This window comes from Triticum urartu, chromosome 2A, assembly GCF_056163025.1.
Source record: "Triticum urartu cultivar PI428250 chromosome 2A, HENAU_Tu73, whole genome shotgun sequence".
Lineage (NCBI taxonomy): Eukaryota > Viridiplantae > Streptophyta > Magnoliopsida > Poales > Poaceae > Triticum > Triticum urartu.
In genome coordinates, this window is record NC_141874.1 from 597,608,930 (window position 1) to 597,628,616 (window position 19,687).

The 19,687-nt window shown below is 44.1% G+C and overlaps 1 protein-coding gene and 1 long non-coding RNA gene across 2 annotated transcripts; one reads left to right on the forward strand and one right to left on the reverse strand.

The window, feature by feature from the left end:
* Positions 1-240: 240 nt before the first annotated feature.
* On the forward strand, positions 241-3,891 carry LOC125539052 (Glycosyl hydrolase family protein). Its single transcript, XM_087544507.1, has 6 exons — positions 241-971; positions 1,458-1,624; positions 1,738-1,835; positions 2,191-2,541; positions 2,620-3,036; positions 3,122-3,891. The coding sequence occupies exons 1-6, from the start codon at positions 285-287 to the stop codon at positions 3,718-3,720; spliced, it is 2,319 nt and encodes a 772-aa protein (XP_087400633.1). The 5' UTR covers positions 241-284; the 3' UTR covers positions 3,721-3,891.
* Positions 3,892-14,749: 10,858 nt separating this feature from the next.
* Positions 14,750-18,622, reverse strand: LOC125539053 (uncharacterized). The gene is made up of 3 exons (XR_007296652.2): positions 16,805-18,622; positions 16,593-16,703; positions 14,750-15,740 (listed from the first exon to the last, which is right to left on the reverse strand). It is a non-coding gene; the product is annotated as an uncharacterized LOC125539053 (long non-coding RNA).
* Between the last annotated feature and the right edge of the window lie 1,065 nt (positions 18,623-19,687).

The window sequence follows — 19,687 nt, forward strand, 5'->3', positions numbered from 1 at the left end:
ATGCGGGTGCGATCGCCGAGCAAGCCAAGTGTTTGACGAAATTCCTCGCCATGTATCCAGCTTGAAGCTTTTGCTCTATCATCTCGTTTTCTTTTCTTTTTTCGAGAGAGGGGGAGAAAAATAATCCCCTCATCTTCTCAGTCGGCCCCGCTCATCAGCCTCAGCCCTCAGCAGTTCACCCGGGATCAATACGCTCCGTGCCGTCGCTGTTACTGACGACTGAACCTATATGATGGAGCGCGGCCACCAACTGTTCGACCAAATTCCTCGCCCCAGAGCGCGCCATGGCTCCCCCCTTCCCCCTCCTCATACTCCTCCTCCTCGTCGCCGGCGCGGGAGCTGGCGCCGCGGCGCCGTCGAATGCGCACGCGTGCTCGTCGGCCGAGGCCAACACCTACGCGTTCTGCGACGCCTCGCTGCCGTTCCCCGTCCGCGCGCGCGCGCTCGTCTCCCTCCTCACCCTCGACGAGAAGATAGCGCAGCTCTCCAACACCGCGGCGGGCGTGCCGCGCCTCGGCGTCCCGCCCTACGAGTGGTGGTCCGAGTCGCTCCACGGCCTCGCCGACAACGGCCCGGGCATCAACTTCTCCTCGGGCCCCGTCGCCGCGGCCACCATCTTCCCCCAGGTCATCCTCTCCGCCGCCGCCTTCAACCGCTCGCTCTGGCGGGCGGTGGCCGAGGCCGTCGCCGTGGAGGCGCGCGCCATGCACAACGCCGGCCAGGCCGGGCTCACCTACTGGGCGCCCAACATCAACGTCTTCCGCGACCCGCGCTGGGGCCGCGGCCAGGAGACGCCCGGCGAGGACCCGGCCATGATCGCCGCCTACTCCGTCGAGTATGTCAAGGGCTTCCAGGGGGAGTACGGCGACGGCAGGGAGGGCAGGATGATGCTCTCCGCCTGCTGCAAGCACTACATCGCCTATGATTTGGAGAAATGGGGCAAGTTTGCGCGATACACCTTCAATGCCGAGGTTAAACGTTTGCTCCTATGAATGTTTTCGACTGTGTTTTATATTATTATTAAAGCTCATTTTCGGTTATTGCACTGTATCTAGCTTATTAAAACATACTGGCTGTTCACTTCATTAAGTATGTCATACCATAACAGCCTATGATTACAGTGCTGATTTTCGGGGACTTGACATCACACTAGCACACTACTTTGCCAGTTTAGTCTACGAACAAAAAAAACAATTCTGCATACAGTTTTTTTAAGGATCGTGTACAGGTTCTTTGGCACACTAAAAAGAAACTTCAGAGTGGGTGTATCATGTAGTATCAGTGATGCTTGAGAATCAAAATATCTGTGCCAAATGTGTGCAACGTGAAATCACAGAGTCGCTTCTTTTTTGAACAATATATATTCAATCAAAGAACAGATATATTAGCTTGGAATCTGGTGGAAAATTCTTTTAAACTTCTACTGCAACTTTAAATTTTGCATCCATTGTTGGTAGGTAAATGCGCAAGATTTCGAGGACACGTACGAGCCTCCTTTCAAGAGCTGCATCCAGGAGGGTCGTGCAAGTTGCTTGATGTGTTCATACAACCAGGTAAATGGTGTGCCAGCATGTGCGCGTAAAGATCTGCTGCAGAAGATTAGGGATGAATGGGGATTTAAAGGGTACTACTGCTGGCTCTCCTTTCAGCTGTTCTCTACTGCATGTGCCTTGAACTATTAGATATGTCAGGAATGACACTAATGTCATCATATTGGTGCTTATTTTTTGTCCGAAGGTACATCGTATCTGATTGTGACGCTGTGGCAATAATCCACGAAAACCAGACATACACGAGTTCAGGCGAAGATTCAGTAGCGATTGTTCTTAAGGCTGGTTAGTTTCCTGAAACCCTCTCTCTTGTGCTGAACATCGCATATGGGATTTTATTAGCATGTTGCTGTCTTTCTAGACTAGGACTTGCACTTCTCAGCTCAATAACACTATAAAAGTAAAAATTAGGAGATTAGGGACATAAAATTTAATTTTGGAGTCCAACAAATCTGAACTCCATTTCGAGGTTTCTACTTTCTGCTTTCAGCGTGACTGCTTAAAATATGAACTTGTACACCTTGCTGGAATTAGAATGATTAAGGTTAAACATCTTCTCAAAATAGATTTCTTTGACCACCTTGTATATATCATTCAACCAAGCAGAATTTCTTGCTGAATATGATTCCTGTTTTTCAAGGAATGGATGTCAACTGTGGGTCTTTCCTGATTCGGCATACAAAGTCGGCTATCGAGAAAGGAAAGATACAAGAAGAAGATATCAACCATGCTCTTTATAACCTGTTTTCTGTTCAGCTTCGCCTTGGACTTTTTGAGAAAACCAGTGAGAATCAATGGTTCACTCGACTAGGCCCCAGCAATGTTTGCACAAAAGAGCACAGGGAGCTCGCAGCAGAAGCTGTAAAGCAGGGAACCGTCTTGTTGAAGAACGATAACAGTTTTTTGCCTCTAAAGAGAAGTGAAGTTAGTCATATTGCTATAATTGGAGCGGCAGCAAACGATGCATACATAATGGGTGGAGATTACACAGGTCTAAATCACCGGACTCATTTAAACACCTCTTATTTTTCTATCCTACGTAAACTAATGCAAGCCTCACTTTGTTCAGGTGTTCCCTGTGATCCTATCACCTTCCTTAAAGGCATGCAAGCCTTTGTTCCGCAAACGACCGTTGCTGGCGGTTGCAAAAATGTATCATGTGACTCAACGGATGGATTTGGTGAAGCCATTGAAGTAGCTAAAAGAGCTGATATTGTTGTTGTGATTGCTGGGTTGAACCTGACTCAGGAGACCGAAGATCTTGATAGAGTGACCCTTCTCCTTCCAGGCAAGCAGCAGGATCTCGTAAATATCATTGCCGGTGTAACAAAGAAGCCTATTGTGTTGGTCATCACGGGCGGTGGTCCTGTCGATGTTTCTTTCGCGAAGCAAGATCCAAGAATTGCAAGTGTCCTGTGGATTGGATATCCAGGGGAAGTTGGCGGTCAAGTTCTCCCAGAAATTCTTTTCGGAGAGTACAATCCAGGTAAGTAAAACTTTGCAGTTTAATGCGGCGGTCAAGTAAGTAAAAAACTTGTACTGATGGCTAATCTGGTACACTCTGATGACAGGAGGAAAGTTGACTATGACTTGGTACCCCGAATCCTTCACTGCGGTTCCAATGACCGATATGAACATGAGAGCCGACCCTTCGCGCGGCTACCCTGGAAGAACATATCGGTTCTACACCGGAGATGTGGTATACGGTTTCGGTCACGGTCTGAGTTACACAAAGTACTCATACAACTTCTTGCAAGGTCCAAACAGAATCAGCCTGTCACAGTCACCAGTTCCAGGCCTCATCAGTAGGAAGCCTGCATACACACGGAGGGACGGACTGGACTACGTCCAGGTTGAAGACATCGCGTCATGTGAATCCCTAGTCTTCTCTGTCCACATCTCGGTCACCAACGAAGGTGCCATGGACGGGAGCCACGCCGTCCTGCTGTTCACGAGATCGAAGTTGAGAGTTCCGGGCTTCCCTCTGAAGCAGCTGGTTGGTTTCGAGCGCGTTTACACTGCCGCCGGCAGATCAACCAACGTGGAGATCAAGGTGGATCCCTGCAAGCACATGAGCGCGGCCAACACTGAAGGCAGAAGGGTGCTGCTCCTGGGATCCCATCATGTCATGGTAGGAGACGAAGTGCACGAGTTTGTCATCGAAGCATAACAATCTACAAGGTGTGTCACTTCTATAGCTGCTGTATTTGGCATAGTCGGATTTACACCTGTACAATTGTACCATAATCATGTTGTAAAGATTCATTGGATGCATGTACGGTTGAACCGATTTTGCAGTAAAAAAAACAGAAGCAGTAATTTTGACGCTGTTCCAGTTCTATTTTTGTTAGTTGAACACTGTTTTTTTTCGAATGTACGCAAATTGCGTATCATATTTTTATAAAGGACTGTGCTACACGATCCACACGATTAGTTTGTCATCGAAGCATAACAATCTACAAGGTGTGTCACTTCTATAGCTGCTGTATTTGGCATAGTCGGATTTACACCTGTACAATTGTACCATAATCATGTTGTAAAGATTCATTGGATGCATGTACGGTTGAACCGATTTTGCAGTAAAAAAAACAGAAGCAGTAATTTTGACGCTGTTCCAGTTCTATTTTTGTTAGTTGAACACTGTTTTTTTTCGAATGTACGCAAATTGCGTATCATATTTTTATAAAGGACTGTGCTACACGATCCACACGATTAGTTTGTCATCGAAGCATAACAATCTACAAGGTGTGTCACTTCTATAGCTGCTGTATTTGGCATAGTCGGATTTACACCTGTACAATTGTACCATAATCATGTTGTAAAGATTCATTGGATGCATGTACGGTTGAACCGATTTTGCAGTAAAAAAAACAGAAGCAGTAATTTTGACGCTGTTCCAGTTCTATTTTTGTTAGTTGAACACTGTTTTTTTTCGAATGTACGCAAATTGCGTATCATATTTTTATAAAGGACTGTGCTACACGATCCACACGATTAGTTCCTACGTGGTCGTTATCATCCCACGCTCGCTTTCACTGATTTTTTTTCCTTCTCTCAAAAACCGTAGTAAATTGCTAGTGGTTTTTTCTGGTTTTTCGCTGCATAATATGAAAAGAAAAACCGTAGTAAATTGCTAGTGGTTTTTTCTGGTTTTTCGCTGCATAATATGAAAAGAAAATGAAAGTGCTTGAAAGAGGATTCAAACCCACGTCTATGTTATACCTATCAAGCCCAATAACCAACTAAGCCATCTTTTGTTGTTGTCTATTGTAGAATGACAATGTTATTTGAACCTTTCTTATTTCTGCCATATCAGAAGAAAAAATAAAGTATGGCTTGGTAACTTTGGCAATGACCAGCGTGATAACTATGGTCTGAGCAACATGATAACTATACCATGATAAGGCTGGTAACTACAGTACGAGAAGGTTAAAAGCATGGGGAAGTATGGTAATTTAACATAGAAATTACCGGTGAAATGTTTCAAAAACTTTTCCCCCTTGGATGAAAGACACCATGGTGTTTAAACGTAAGATATTAGTTATCAAGTCTACAATGATACATCATCATGTTATTTACACAGAAATTATCGGGTGTATGTTTTTTAACAAAAAAATTCAGGTCAAAAGTTACAGTGGCGTTTGTATGGGAGTTATCAATTTTGTATGTTTCTACTACTATGTTATTTACACAGAAATTAGCGGGGCATCACCCTCCCTCCCCCCCCCCCCCCTCGCCACGGTCGCCATATTTACCAGGATCAGGTACATAAGTTATCAAGTCTGCGATGTGTGAGTTATCATGTTATTTGCATAAGAGTTATCGTGGTATGGTTCAACAACTCCTCCCACCCCTACCCCCACCGACAAAGTTATCAGGACTGGGTACATAATTTATCATGTCTACGATGTGTGATTTATCATGTTATTTGCATAGAAGTTACCGTGGTATGTTTCAACGACTCCCCCCCCCCCCACCCCTACCCCCGCCGACAAAGTTACCAGGACTGGGTACATAATTTATCATGTCTACGATGTATGAGTTATCATGTTATTTGCATAGAAGTTACCAGGACAGTGATGCGTAAACTATCATCATATTTACACAGAAGTTATCGAGGGTATATTTCATCAAAACCCCTCCCTCCGGCGGAGGGAAAAGTTATCATGTTTGCGGTGCGTAAATTATCATGATATTCACACGGAAATTACCAGGGTATATTTCATCAACTTTTTCTGGTTTAAAAATTACCATCGTGTTTGCATGTAAGTTATCAGGTCCGCGGTGCATAAATTACCAGGCTATTCACATCGAAAATTACTGGTTGGTATATTTCAACAACTTCTTTCACCTTGGGCTAAAATTATCACGGTGTGTGTACGTAAATTATCAGGTTTGCGGCCCAAAAATTACCTTCTTTTATAGACGACCTACCACCTTCCCTTCGTCAACATCTCCTACCTCTCGGACTGAATATTCTTTAGAAGAATCATTGATCACATCACCAAAATCATCTGCGCTGTCATCCGAGTGTTGACGGAGATACCTACTTCCATCATAAAGTGGAACAACAACGATAAAATAGAGAAAACTCATGGAATTAAAAAGAGAAAATGTATATTTTATAAGAAATACAGTACTAAATATCATGATCAAATAGTTTAGCTTTATCCAACTTACCACGTACCTAGACAGTGTGGAGTGGTTAGTGTATTGAGGTCTTCCTTAGCTTCATGTCACAGGTGCTCAGTTCGAGTCCCCGCATGCAATTTTTGTTTGCCCAACCTGCTCTATTTTTAGATGGTTATTAATACCTGCGGAAAAAAGGAAAGTGTGGGTAATTAATTCAGCGCGAAAAAAGGAAAGTGCGGGCGGGAAGGTAATAATCAACGTGATTTCAGGGAGGAGCGAAGGGATTGTTTCAGCGGCACACGTAGGACTACAGTTAGTTTCCGCTAAAAAATCACGATCGTGTGATCCAGATCCAACGACGTGCAGATCGTTTGGATCTGTTAGCGAATTTCCAGTCGGTAGGAGAATAGCTTTTTCGTTTTATAAAAGGTAGAGAGAAATTTACAGAAAGTTTTGTAAGCCCAACGAGTAGGGCTACCAGCTAGGATCCACACACACACCCTCAAATACATGCTACTCTCTCATAAAGATTTGAAAACACCTAGCTCTGGCCGATCTTCAAGTTTGTATCTTAGAGAGAATGAGGTCAACAAATTGGGGGGATAGTTCGTTGCTGGGCCACATTCCTGGACACTCGCGCATTTCTTTGCTTCCACAAACTCCAAACAATGAGAATGACTAGCGAATCAAAGCTCTTTCTGCTTGTCTTCGGGACTTCCTTGCTAGATCTTAGCCACCATTCCTCCAGGTTGCCCTCTATGGAAAGGAGGCGATATGAACAACTCGTGAAGTGAAACATGTGTGTCATGCCTGTCTAGTGTAAACACACTGCATAAAGATGTGGTCAAGAGTGTCCTCTTCCTGGCAGCAAGTGAAGCACGAGGCAGTGGTGTCTTGTAATCCATGTCGGAATTGTCTATCAGAGGTCCAGACACGATACTGGAGAGCAAGCCATATGAATATTTTGCATTTGAGTGGCGCCCAACTCTTCCATATGCAATGAGCGGTGGGCAGGCGAACCATGCTTTTAACATCTTGTAGGTAGATTGCTCCGAGTACTGATCGAAGGCACTCCATCTCCAGGTTAAAATGTCGGGGGTGCTAATATTAAGAGAAATGATGCCAACAACGGACCATAGGTTTGAGAACTGTTGTGGTGTCAGACCTGCACCTACGCCTGTGATCCGGCTTTGGTTGTTGAGGGCCTCATGCTTGATGTAGTAGTAGTAATGTAAAAGTTGGGCCATCTAGGCCATTTTGCTCATAGTGTGTAGGGCCTAATTGTGCATTCGTTGGACTGCAAAATAGTCATGTGCTCATATTCAAAACGGAAAGTTCCATGTTAGCGGAAATGGAAAATTCCTTTTCCACGCCTGTTTCACCGAAAAACATCATTTTGTTTCCATTTTCGTTTCCACGTAAAAAATTTGTTTTGCAAATTTTCATTTCCACTTCCATTTTTCCTCTCTGTTTTCATTTTTCGCCGAAAAAGCAAAAAGTTTCCGCTTCAGTTTCATCCCTAGCACAAGGTGACGGGGCCTTGTAATCAATCTGTGTTGCCATGACAGGATAAACTCCTTAACTACGTCTAGCATTGGCTGGCACTGTGCCTTGGTGGGCTGAGAAATGCCAAGCTGCAATTCCAAATATTTGCATGGAAAATGTCCAATGCGGCATCCATGGATCTCGTCAATCTGGCCCGTGTCTGTAGTGTCCGACCTGATTGGGATGGTCGATGGTTTAGCATAGTTGACTCTCAGACCTGATGCTTCACCAAAGATCTCCAAAGCACTACTAACAAAGTTCAAATCATGGCTAGACGGACGCACAAAGAGGATTGCATCGTCTGCAAAGATAGAAACTTGTTGTAGCGGAGTGACGTCCGGAAGTGGGGAGATGACCCCCAAAGTTGCTGCTCTAAGAATGATGGATGTCAAGGATTCCATAGCAATGACGAAGAGAGGGGGGATAGAGGGTCCCCTTGTCTCAGTCCACGTGGATGCACAATTTCTATGCCACGGATGACATTCAAATCACTCTTGAAATAGCCGACGAGAGAAGGATGGAGATCCATCGCAACCATCTGGTACTGCTGCAACACCTAATAGAGAAAAGCGCATGAAAGGCAGTCGAAGCCTCGAAGGCCGTGATATATATCAAACTTGAGCATCACTCCCTTGCACTTCCTTGTATGCAAACGCTTATCCAGACCAAAAGAAAGTTGTCTTGCAGACATCACTTGGTAATGAATGATGATTGATTTACGAAGGCGAGCTTGCCTATACGTCGCAAGTTTTTTGCCACCAATTTTGGGAGCTATGTACCAAACTTATGCGTCTATCGTCACCAATGACATTCGCATCCGGCTTCTTGGGGATAAGCGTGATGAACCCTTAATTAAGCGATATGAATCCTCTACCATCACCAACGTAAAATTTTAGGAGGGCTGCCATGATATCATTTATCATTATCCCCAAGTCTTGTGATAGAATATCCCCATAAATTCATCTGGCCATGGGGCACGATCTGCTGGCATCTCCTTTATCACTTCCTAGACCTCCTGAAAGTGCGTTATGTCGACTAGAGGGGGGGTGAATATGCGATTTTTATGAAATTCTTCACTGAGGAATTTGCCGGTGAGGAAATTCCTTAGCGAAGAACTACTAGCAGCGGAATAAGTACTCAAAACTAAACATACCAGAATACAAGCATAGTCATCATGATGAAATGAAGACAGGCACAGAGTACAGGAAGCGTAAGCACAGGATAACACAGGATGAAGACAAACAGACTGAATAAATTGAACTGAGGGAATTGAGAAAGTCTTCAGTCAAAGTCTTCAAACACAGATATGAACAAGCACACATCTCAATTATGAGGAAATGAAAGAGTTGAGGAAATGGAACCAGTAAGCTTGGTGAAGACAATGATTTGGTAGACCAGTTCCAACTGCTGTCTCAGTTGTACGTCTGGTTGGAGCGGCTGAGTATTTAAACTCGAGGACACACAGTCCCGGACACCCAGTCCTGAACACGCAGCTCAGGACACCCAGTCCTCACCGTATTCTCCTTGAACTAAGGTCACACAGACCTCGTCCAATCACTCGTGGTAAGTCTTCAGGCGACTTCCAAACCTTCACAAACTTGGTCACTCGGCGATCCACAATTCCTCTTGGATGCTCTAGACCATGACGCCTAACCGTCTGGAAGAAGCACAGTCTTCAAAGGTAACAAACGTCGGATCCACGCAGGATCAATCTCTTCAGTGATGCTCAATCACTTGGGGTTTGTAGGTGTTTGGGTTTTGGGTTTTTCCTCACTTGATGATTTTCGCTCAAAGTCCTCAAAGCATGGGTTGCTCTCAAATGGCAAGTGTCAGTTTCTCTCGGAGCAGCCAACCAGCTAGTGGTTGTAGGGGGCGGCTATTTATAGCCTAGGGAGCAGCCCGACATGATAAGACATAAATGCCCTTCAATGATATGACCATTAGGTGGATAGATATTTTGGGACAGCTGGCGCATAGCACAGCAACGGTCGGAATTTTGAGTAGCAAAATCCTCAGGGCTATCATGTTCCTCACTGTGTAGGCAATCCGCACTGGCGAATTCCTAACTCCTCAGTCAGAACAAATTCCTCAGAGACCAGAAGAGCTTCGTCTCTGTCACTGAAGAAATTGACTGAGCTGTATGAGATTTCCAATGGCTTCACTCGAAGGGATTGGTAGGTGTAGGATTTTGAGTTGAGCATCACGTGGAAATTTTCCTTAGTATTTCCTCGACCCCCTTTAACAGTACGTTGTTTCCTATAACTCAAGAAAGAGAAAATGAAACTACGAAAACAAAAGTCTTCGCGCTTCATGTTCCTCGAATGAATACTAAGTCTTCAAGGTCACACCATTTTCTTCACTTTCAAAGTCTTCAGGAAGTCTTCAGAAATCCAAAGTCTTCAGTCGAAGAACTTCATTTTTAGGGGTCGACTTTCTCTGTAAATATCAAACTCCTCATAGACTTATAGACCTGTGTACACTCACAAACGCATTAGTCCCTTAACCTATAGGTCTTCAATACACCAAAATCACTAAGGGGCGCTAGATGCACTTACAATCTCCCCCTTTTTGGTGATTGATGACAATATAGGTTAAGTTTTCAACGGGGATAAACATATGAAGTGTAAATACTGATATTGAGGAATTTGATTGCAAGATATAGAAGAACTCCCCCTGAAGATGTGCATAGTGAGGAATTTGCTTTTGAAGCAATGCACACTTGAAGAGTTGAATCATGGAGATATCCCCCTATATCTTGTAATTCATACACGCATTTGACATATAACAGTGAAGAATTTGAAATGCATGATGAAATATGGTGACTGATGTAATTCAGCATGCATGCAATAATATTTAACGAGGAATAAGCATGCAGAAAAACGCATCAAGAGTATCAGAGCACCATCGGGTTTAAGTTTACAACTCGATCCAATAAAAGCCTCAGAAGAACGAGAGTTGTAACTTAAAAAAAACACCCATATAGTAAGACCCGCTTGTAGACTAACTCAAAATTCTTCCCCTTTGTTATCAAATGACCAAAAGGACAGAATATGAGGACTAACGCCCCTGAAGAATATCAAGTTGATGAAGGAGCGCCAGCGTTGTTGGGGTCATTTGTTGTAGTAGGGCCTGCCGCAGTGTCGTCCAAATCTTCATTTTCATCAGTGTCGCGCGATGAAGAATATGAACTGTCCACTAGAGAAGGAACCTTAACCTTCTTGAATTTCTTCGGTGGAGGTGCAGACCAGTCAAAATCTTCATTGAGACCCTTCTTCAGATCGTCTTTACCATACAGATGTGACAGGATTGCCCAGGTGCGGCCGAAGACTTGATGGAGGTAGTAATGGTTTTTCTTCACTGCATTGTGTGTAGCAGTCATGTTGTGAAGAAGTGAACCAAACTGACGCTTAACCCATTTGTGATTTCGATCCACCTTCTGGTGAAGACTAAGCAGAAGTTCACGGTCAGCCATCACACGCGGAGCAGTGGCTTGAGAAGTGGACTTGGGTGCATTGGCAGAGTCATGTGTGGCAGAGTCGTCATTGGTGGAATAAGAGGCAGCCTTGCGAAATTAACCATCCAATGGACGAATGCCTTCATCAATAATAGCTGGTGCCTTGCCCTTTCCATCAACTGAGGAATAAGTCTGCTTGAGGACTTCAATTGGGGACAAGTAGCTGAGGTGATTCTGAAAATCAGCTTTGTAGTTGAGTGAAGACCTTGTCCTGAGGAATCTCATAATCCAAGGTGCATAAGGCTTCAGCTCAAATGGAGATAGTGCAACATTTGCCAGAGTCCTCATGAAGAAGTCGTGATAATTGACAGGAATGCCATGAACGATATTGAATACCAGATTCTTCATGATGCCAACAATTTCCTCATCAGATGAGTCGTGGCCTTTGATAGGACTGATTGTCCTCATAAGAATACGATAGACAGTTCTGGGCATGTAAAGCATTTCCTTCACGAGGAATTTGGTTCTTGGTGCTTGACCTGGCTTCAAAGGTTTCATCAGCACCTGCTTGTAATGATTTGTAAGCGCAGGTTCACTATAGATACAACGAGCTTCTTCAAGGGGAGGACTGAGTGGTAAGGCACGAAGCAATTCAGAGGCAGGTGCAGTGTAGTGAGTATTTTCAGACATCCAGTCCAGCACCCATGAATTCACATCATCAGAATCTCCTGTGATGTGCAACATTGCATAGAATTGAAGAATCAGTTCTTCATTCCAATCACAGATGTCAGAGCAAAAGTTTAACAGTCCAGCATCGTGAAGAACACTAAGGACTGGTGCGAAGCACGACATAGATTCCATGTCCACGTGAGGAATATGCTCATGATAGAAGATTTTCTCCTTGTTGAACAGCACTGAGGAATAGAAATTGGCTTGGCTAGCAGTCCAGAAATGCCTCTTCCTAACTGCGAGCAGAGTTATATGGGTTGTAATCTTCGAAGAATACGTGCTCGCCAAAGAAATCATCAGCCTTGAACTTTTGCTTGCATGAGAATGGATCCTTTGGCTTCGGCAGAGGAGTGTCAGTGAGTTGCATCACAACCTCAGAAATCTCAATCGCAGGTTCTTCAGACTGAGGAATTTCTGGTTCCTCTTCAGTGGCAGTCTGCATCTTCGGATGTTCAGCAGCAGTTTCTTCAGCACTAGTGGCTGGAATTTCCTCGTGCATAGATGAAGTGGGGTGAGTTTCTTCAGAGCCCATTTGAACAGTTGGTGCAGGCGACTGAGGTATTTGCTGCAGCGGTGTGAACATTGGGGAGTTTGGATGCTGACTTCCCCAGAATTCATCACTGATTACGGGTGTGGAGCAGCCAACGTCCACATCTTCATCTTCCATTTCTTCAACGCCAGCCTCTTCAGCTGTGAACTGAGGCATGGGCGAGGAGATGACAGGTGTTGAAGGGATCGCATCCACTTCAATTTCTTCATCCAACTGCTCAGACTTCGCAGCAGAAGGAGTTTCTTCATCAGATCCGCTGGGGATCACATATTCTTCATCAAAAGGAAGAAGGTCCTTTGATGGCCTGGTTGAGATGGGAACAACATCAATGGGATTAGCAAATGAACTTGTTAAGGCTTCATCTTCTTCGGAGCTGAGGAATCTGAAGCAGCTGATGCTTTCCTTTTCTTCACTGCAGCACGCTCTGCAGCCTTGGTCTTCTTCACATCTGATGCAGATGGAAGGATTGGAGTTGAAGTTGGCGCAGGAGCAGCTAAGGAATTTGGTTGATTTTCTTCACGCACAACTGATGCAGTTGCCCTGATTTCTTCAGTTTCTTCAGGCGCACCACTAGTGGATGCCCTGGCAATTTCTTCAGCGGCTGGAATGCAGTCATCAGCCCTGGAACTCACATTTTCTTCAGCAGCCTGATTTTCATCAGCGGTGCTCGCATGTTCTTCAGTCGGCTCAGCGGATGCTTCAGCCTGAGGAACTTCCTGTTGCGTTGGGGCAGCAACATTGGAAGTGAAGTTATCCGCAAGTTTCACAAAACGAACCTTGGCTCCAAGCCAATCAGTGCGATACGTGTCAAAGTCATCACTGAGTTTCTTGATCTCAGTTTGAATAGTGACAAGTTCTTCAGTTGTCATAGAGATAATGTTTTTCTTTAGATAGCGCTCTTTCTTGTACTGCGCTTTCTTGGTCTGCCTGGCCTTCTCAAATTTCCATTTTTCTTCTTGAATGAAGTGGGTCAGCATGTGACTTTGGCCAGGAGTTAGCTTGAAATCAGGCATGGGAGTGTTGGGGTCCTTGTGCCAAACATCAATGTATTCAAGGATCAACTTGGGATCCAAAAGCAGTGGCACATCTGTTCCCTTGGCTCTAGCGGCCCTGACTTGCCTATCTCTGATGATTTCTGCAAGTTCATCATCATCAGCTTCGTCTTCTTCAGACGGCACTTGGAAAGTGACTTGCTTCTTTTGAGGACTTGGTCGAGGACCGCGTCCAGCAGTTGACTTTGTCTTCAGTAGTGAGGGGCCAGCTGAGGAACTTGGTGCAGCTGAGGAACTTGCTGAGACACCTGAGGCAATTGAGATGCCTGTAGTCCTTTGGCACGAGGCAAGATCCACAGGTGCTGAGGACTTTGTCGGAACAGCCGAGGACTTCGGAGGAGCTGAGGATTTAGAAGGAGTAGGAGCAGCATGAGGAATTGGCCGTGAGGGCTTTGAGGATTCTGGCCGTGAGGGCATTGCTGAGGAACTTGGCCTTGAGGGCATTGTTGGTGAAGCACTTGGCTTGCGCGCAGACTTCTTTGACATAGCCTTCTTTGGCTTGACAGCAGAGGCCTCAGCAGAGGCAGCAGCAGCAGCAGAGTCTTCATTGAATTTCCTCACTGCTTCTCTGGCTTGCTTAGCCAACTTGGCTTGATGCTTGGCCCATTCGTCAGGATAGTCCTCACCGCGCTTGAGGCTGGTGGGATCTGCTATTTGGCCAGGTGCCAATGGAGCTCTTGGGCATGGAGGATTGAGTGCGAATTTCTTCATGTACTTTGGAGTTACATACCTGCACTCCCTCCATTCTCTTGCCCATCTCCTTTCTATCCTCTGTATGCGCACCTTGCGCTGATTTTTGTCCTCCTTTCCAAACTTGGCCTCATCAGGAGTGCAGTAATCTTTGTATATGTCCTCAGGGATTTCAAAGGCAGTCATAACCTCAGGCTTCTTTTCTCCTTTCTGTGCCTTTTACCATCAGCCATTTTCTTCAGTTGGGGAATTTGAACAATCGAATTATCTAAAGAAGTATGCAATTTTTCTTCGAGTAACGCTGCAAATGAGTTAAGTTGATGAGAATCTAGTGATTCAGCAGCTGACATGAGTACCTGTGAACAGAGTATAGTTGCGAGGAATTTGGAGAAGGTCATATGCGTTCTCAGAAGGTTTTTCAAAAAGAACAAGTTTGAGGAATTTGACCAGATGAATCTTGAAGAATTTCACTAAGCGTTCTTTGTGTTAGGTTCCAGAGTTGTATAGATCGAAGATCCACACAATTGAGGAATCTTGAAGAAAATGATGCTTAGAGAAACGAATCAAGAACAGATGACTTGTGAGGTGTTTTAGTGTGTGAAGATATGAAGAAAAACACCTTTAAAGATTTTGTAGATAATCATTCGAATCAACGAGGGCAGTAAAAGTAACTTTTAATTACCCTGGATGAAGAACACGACGAATAGTGAAGAGGAGAGGTGAAGTTCGTCTGTGTAGATCTTCCACGCCCTAACTCGGCAGAGGAAGACGGCTACGGCGGCGGTAGAGTGAAGATTTCCGCGGTCGGCGCGAGTACGTCGGCGACGAGGTCGAGGCAGTGAAGCTCTTCCTCACCGACGGCGATGAAGTAGCGGCGCCGCTAGGGTTTGAGAAGCTCGAGCTGGAGAGGGAGGTCGAGCGGAGTAAAAGAAGTGAGGAAGGGAAGTGAGGAAGGGAAGGAGGGGTATTTATAGCCACGGTGAAAAACTGCTCGCCCGAAAAAATTGGACGAACGTGCCCCTGACCCTTCTCATTCGCATGACATGTGTCACCCACATAGTGAGAAGTGGAGATCGTGTTAGATCGTGGGTGAGTGGATAAGTATATCGTGGGATGCGGAACGGTTTGAGCGGCAAAGCCGAAAATTTAGATATGATAGGTTTTAAAGTTCCGTTCGCAATTTCTTCAGCTGACAATGACACGGTGAAGATTTTGAACGAGTTTCAAATAGAACGCACATGAAGAATTTTTGAATAGATTGGGTTGAGTATAGCATAGAGGGGAAGGGTTCGATCACATTCACTTAGCAGAAGAACCAACTTGAAGAATTAGCAATAAGTGAAGCAGCATAGTATCCTATTAAATTGCACTGTAGCCTTTAGGTTCACTTTTCTTCTCGCCAAAACCTGAATTTTGCTACTGTTTATTTGCAAAAGAAGTTCTGAAATTTCAATTTAACATTACTCATACCCATCCTAAATATAAAAACATTACTCTCTATCCCTCATACATTAGCTGACAACCACTTGAACAAGTACCTGTAAAACAGAATATTTTCAGTTCTCAGAAGTACAACAAACATGTAGAGGCAATTGAAATATATCAACTCGAATTTGCAGCACCCTTGAATATTGACAGGCTGCGTGAGGGTCAGTATCTACCAATGTAAGGCCAGGTTCCCAACCACCCAGGTAAGAAATCTAGCATACCGTACAAATTCATTCAACATTCACCTTAAGCACAATGTAAAAATGTGAAAATCTAAGCTTAGCAAGGTTAGTGTACTATAGGTGTATGCAGTGCCTTCATAGATGAGACAAAGAGCTACAAATGCACCATGCATTGAAAAAAGAAAACCTGACCGCAAGCAGGTACCGCTAGTATTCAGTTCTGAACCTTGAGAAAGTTTTGAACCCTTCCTTATAGAGAATGTCAACAAAATGCAGATCAAAAGTGAAAAACCATATTTTTATTAGACCGATTCAAGTTTAGCAAGATCAGGCCACTGCAGTGTTTAATTTTCGATCTAATCAATGATATGATCGGCCTCCATGGCAGTGGCTTTCTAACTCAAAAGCTAACAAAACAGTATACTCTTTATTAACAATTCAGTGACATTGCACATTCAAATCACATTTAATTGCATTGGGCTGAGATGATTCATGCTTCTTCTTGGGGTGTTATTCGTCGATGCTTGCAGTGTGCAGCTTGTTTTTCACATTTTATTGTGTTTTACCCTTTTTGATTTCCTTCTTTCTACAACAGAACAAAGTAGATTCACAATGATGGGATGACCATCCTAATACAGCAGAAGCTTTCCTGCACCATTCTAAGTTAAATGGCCGAATATATTATTTTTACCAAAGCGTAAAACAACAGAAATCATGTACCTCTGAAGATGTGGGCATGTCAGCAACCTCATTATCCCGATTGATAGGTATAAAAAAATCAGATATATTTTCGCATGAAAAAAAGGAATCAGATGGACTTGAAGTGTTCTCCTGAAACAAAAATAACAAGTGTTCAGTAATAACCAGTACTGACTAATTATGTACAAGAGAAGGAGAATTGTACTGATAAGTATCTAGAAGGTAAACGTAACCCTGGGGAATAAATGCAGCTTGTCTCTATCTTGTGTTTTCATTTGCTTTCTTCAATCGGCTGTCTGGCTTCTCTCATCATTTCTTTTCTAGCTTCTCTTAGTCACTTGAGTGAAGGTAAAGATTTACCTTGGCGGCTGCAATCTGATGATAGAACTTTTTTATTTCTGAATCAAATAACCTCAGATGAAAACTATAACACAACCTTAAGTAAAAAAGAAGTTCATTAGATTCATGTAGAATAAATTAGGCTTGAGATCACCTCATGCCACACCCGGCTACGACATAAACAGAAACAACACTGAAAATCAGTAATTTCTCAGCTCCTCCTCATGCATTATAGTAGCTAGTGGACAACATACAAAGTGGATTAAAGAACACAAAACTGTTTCCCAACAAATATGTGTTGAAGTATTGTAGAAATTAGACTCCAAGGGCTCAAACACAAAACTGGATTCTGCCCCAGAGTTTTATTCTATCAGGTTAGCACTTGAGGCAGACACTTTCCATTCCGTGAAAATCAAATGGACATTATGAATTCGAAAACAATGATTCGCTTGAACCCAAAAGAAAACAAACTAACGACATAATAAAGTAGTAACCTACTCCAAAAGGAAACAAGACCATTAGTAAAAGCAATAAATGCCTACTCTTCTTGCCATTTGCAATAACAGGCTGCAGGTTACTTTTCAGAATACTATCACGCAAATCAGATTCTGATTAACCTCCTTTAAATTTCTTTGAGCTAAGTTGGCTAATTGTTTTCCCTAAGACGAGCTCGTGCAACGAAGTCCAACTAAATCGGATCATTTCACAACTGCAGGTAGATCAATCATACAATCACCGTAACTTATCCTATTCTGAGTTTCTGACACACCGTATCAAAGAATTGGGTCAAAGAGTTATACATACAAGAAAGGAACAAGTAAGATTCCTCCTAAAGTCACGAGAACAAAAATAACCATAACCTTTTGAGGCACCTGGGGGTCCTCTCATCCTCTGCCTGGTTAATATGGGCGAGATCTGGATGTTGGGGCGACTAGTGGCACTCAGGTAGGGAAATTGCAATCGAGATGCTCAATGCTGCCCAGGACACCGGACATGGTGCAGGCCAAACACCATGCTACGAGCCTACGAAGCCTCCCGCAAGGCCTGGCCATCGACCGAAGAAGCCTCCACCAGTCGCGAAGCCCCCCGCGTCCCTGCTGGCCTCAACGCTGCCGCCGACCAATGGGCGCACCCCCCGCAACACACAACGAGATCACATCTTAAAAAGAATTAGAAAATCATGCATACAAGAATTAGATAGTAAAAATCCCTCATATCCCACCCCGTAACTAAGAAATTCATGGCAAAAAGTAAATTGGTCTAAGGTAAGCACGCATCAAATTTCAAATCCCAATCTTCTTTATCCCGAGGGAAAGCTGCAACAATGTACTCACAGTCACAGATCCATTGTCTCCTGCAAATCCTCGGTGGCATGGAACCACCGAACCCTTGTCTCCGTCAGCCGTGATGAGAGGCCATGCACAACGCGGTTAAGAGAACAATCCCCGGCCAACTTGCCAAGCCATCCACAGCCCCAATGACGCCGAGGTCACCAGCCACGATATCCGCCGCAGCGCCGCCCGACCCCAAAGCCTGCCGCAGCTCACCGCGGCGCCGAGCACCACGGCCCCGCCTGCCCATTGACCACCACACCCTCAAGTAGCCGCCTCTCATCGCACAGTATTTGCCGTTGAAGTTCAACCTCTCGCATCGCAGTGATTATAGGAGAACAGGAAAGTGGGCTGAGTAGTAGTAATCCCCACGACTAGCTAAAAATATTGCGTGCCCTTTTTCTTTTCAGAGGTCGTGCACGTTTTCTAAAAAAAGAAGTAATCGGGCATGTGAAGTGGTAACCTAAAATTACCTCAGGGAGTGAGAAAAATTACAGAGGGGAGTCAAATCTGAGAAATATTGTTCTAGCTGGCTCGGTCGGATGGCTGGGGTGAAGAATTACTTATTCTTCACCCTGGGTTATTAATAGAATTTCTATATATATATATATATATATATAGCCAATGAAGAAAAACAACGGAAACAGTGAAGACAATGCAAAGTTGAAGAATATGATCAATTGAGGAATTTCAACTTTTGGTGGTGGCGTGACCCACCGTATAAGAATGATGATTTCAGACACCGTGTACAATTATCGTAGGGTTCTGAGAATCAAATTCTTCGTTAATTTCTTCACACTAAGAGTGTTATTCTTCATTGATTGAAGAAAAACGTTTCTTCATGTGTTGCACATCTAAGTCATCAATTTTGCATAAGTGTTAGGATGAGTGTCCTTTTCAAAGAACATTTGAAGATTCTAGGATATTTAGCTCACACCGCAACTTGCTAAATCTTTTCTCATCCAAGGGCTTTGTGAAGATATCGACTAGCTGTTCTTCAGTCTTCACATGCTCAATAGAAATGTCGCCCTTCAACACATGATCATGAAGAAAATGATGACGAATCTGAATGTGCTTTGTCTTCGAGTGCTGAACTGGGTTGTGAGCAATCTTGATGTCACTCTCATTGTCACAGAAGAGAGGCACATTCTTCATGTTGACGCCGTAGTCCTTGAGAGTTTGCTTCATCCATAGCAATTGAGCATAGCAAGAACCAGCGACAATGTACTCAGCTTCAGCAGTAGATAGTGATACGCAGTTCTGTTTCTTCGAGGACCAACCTACCAAGGATCGTCTGAGGAAATGGCATGTACCAGATGTTGACTTGCGGTCCACACGATCACCAGCATAGTCAGAGTCAGAATATCCAATGAGATCAAAAGCCGAGCCCTTGGGGTACCATAATCCAAGTGTTGGTGTGTGAGCTAGATATCGAAGAATATGCTT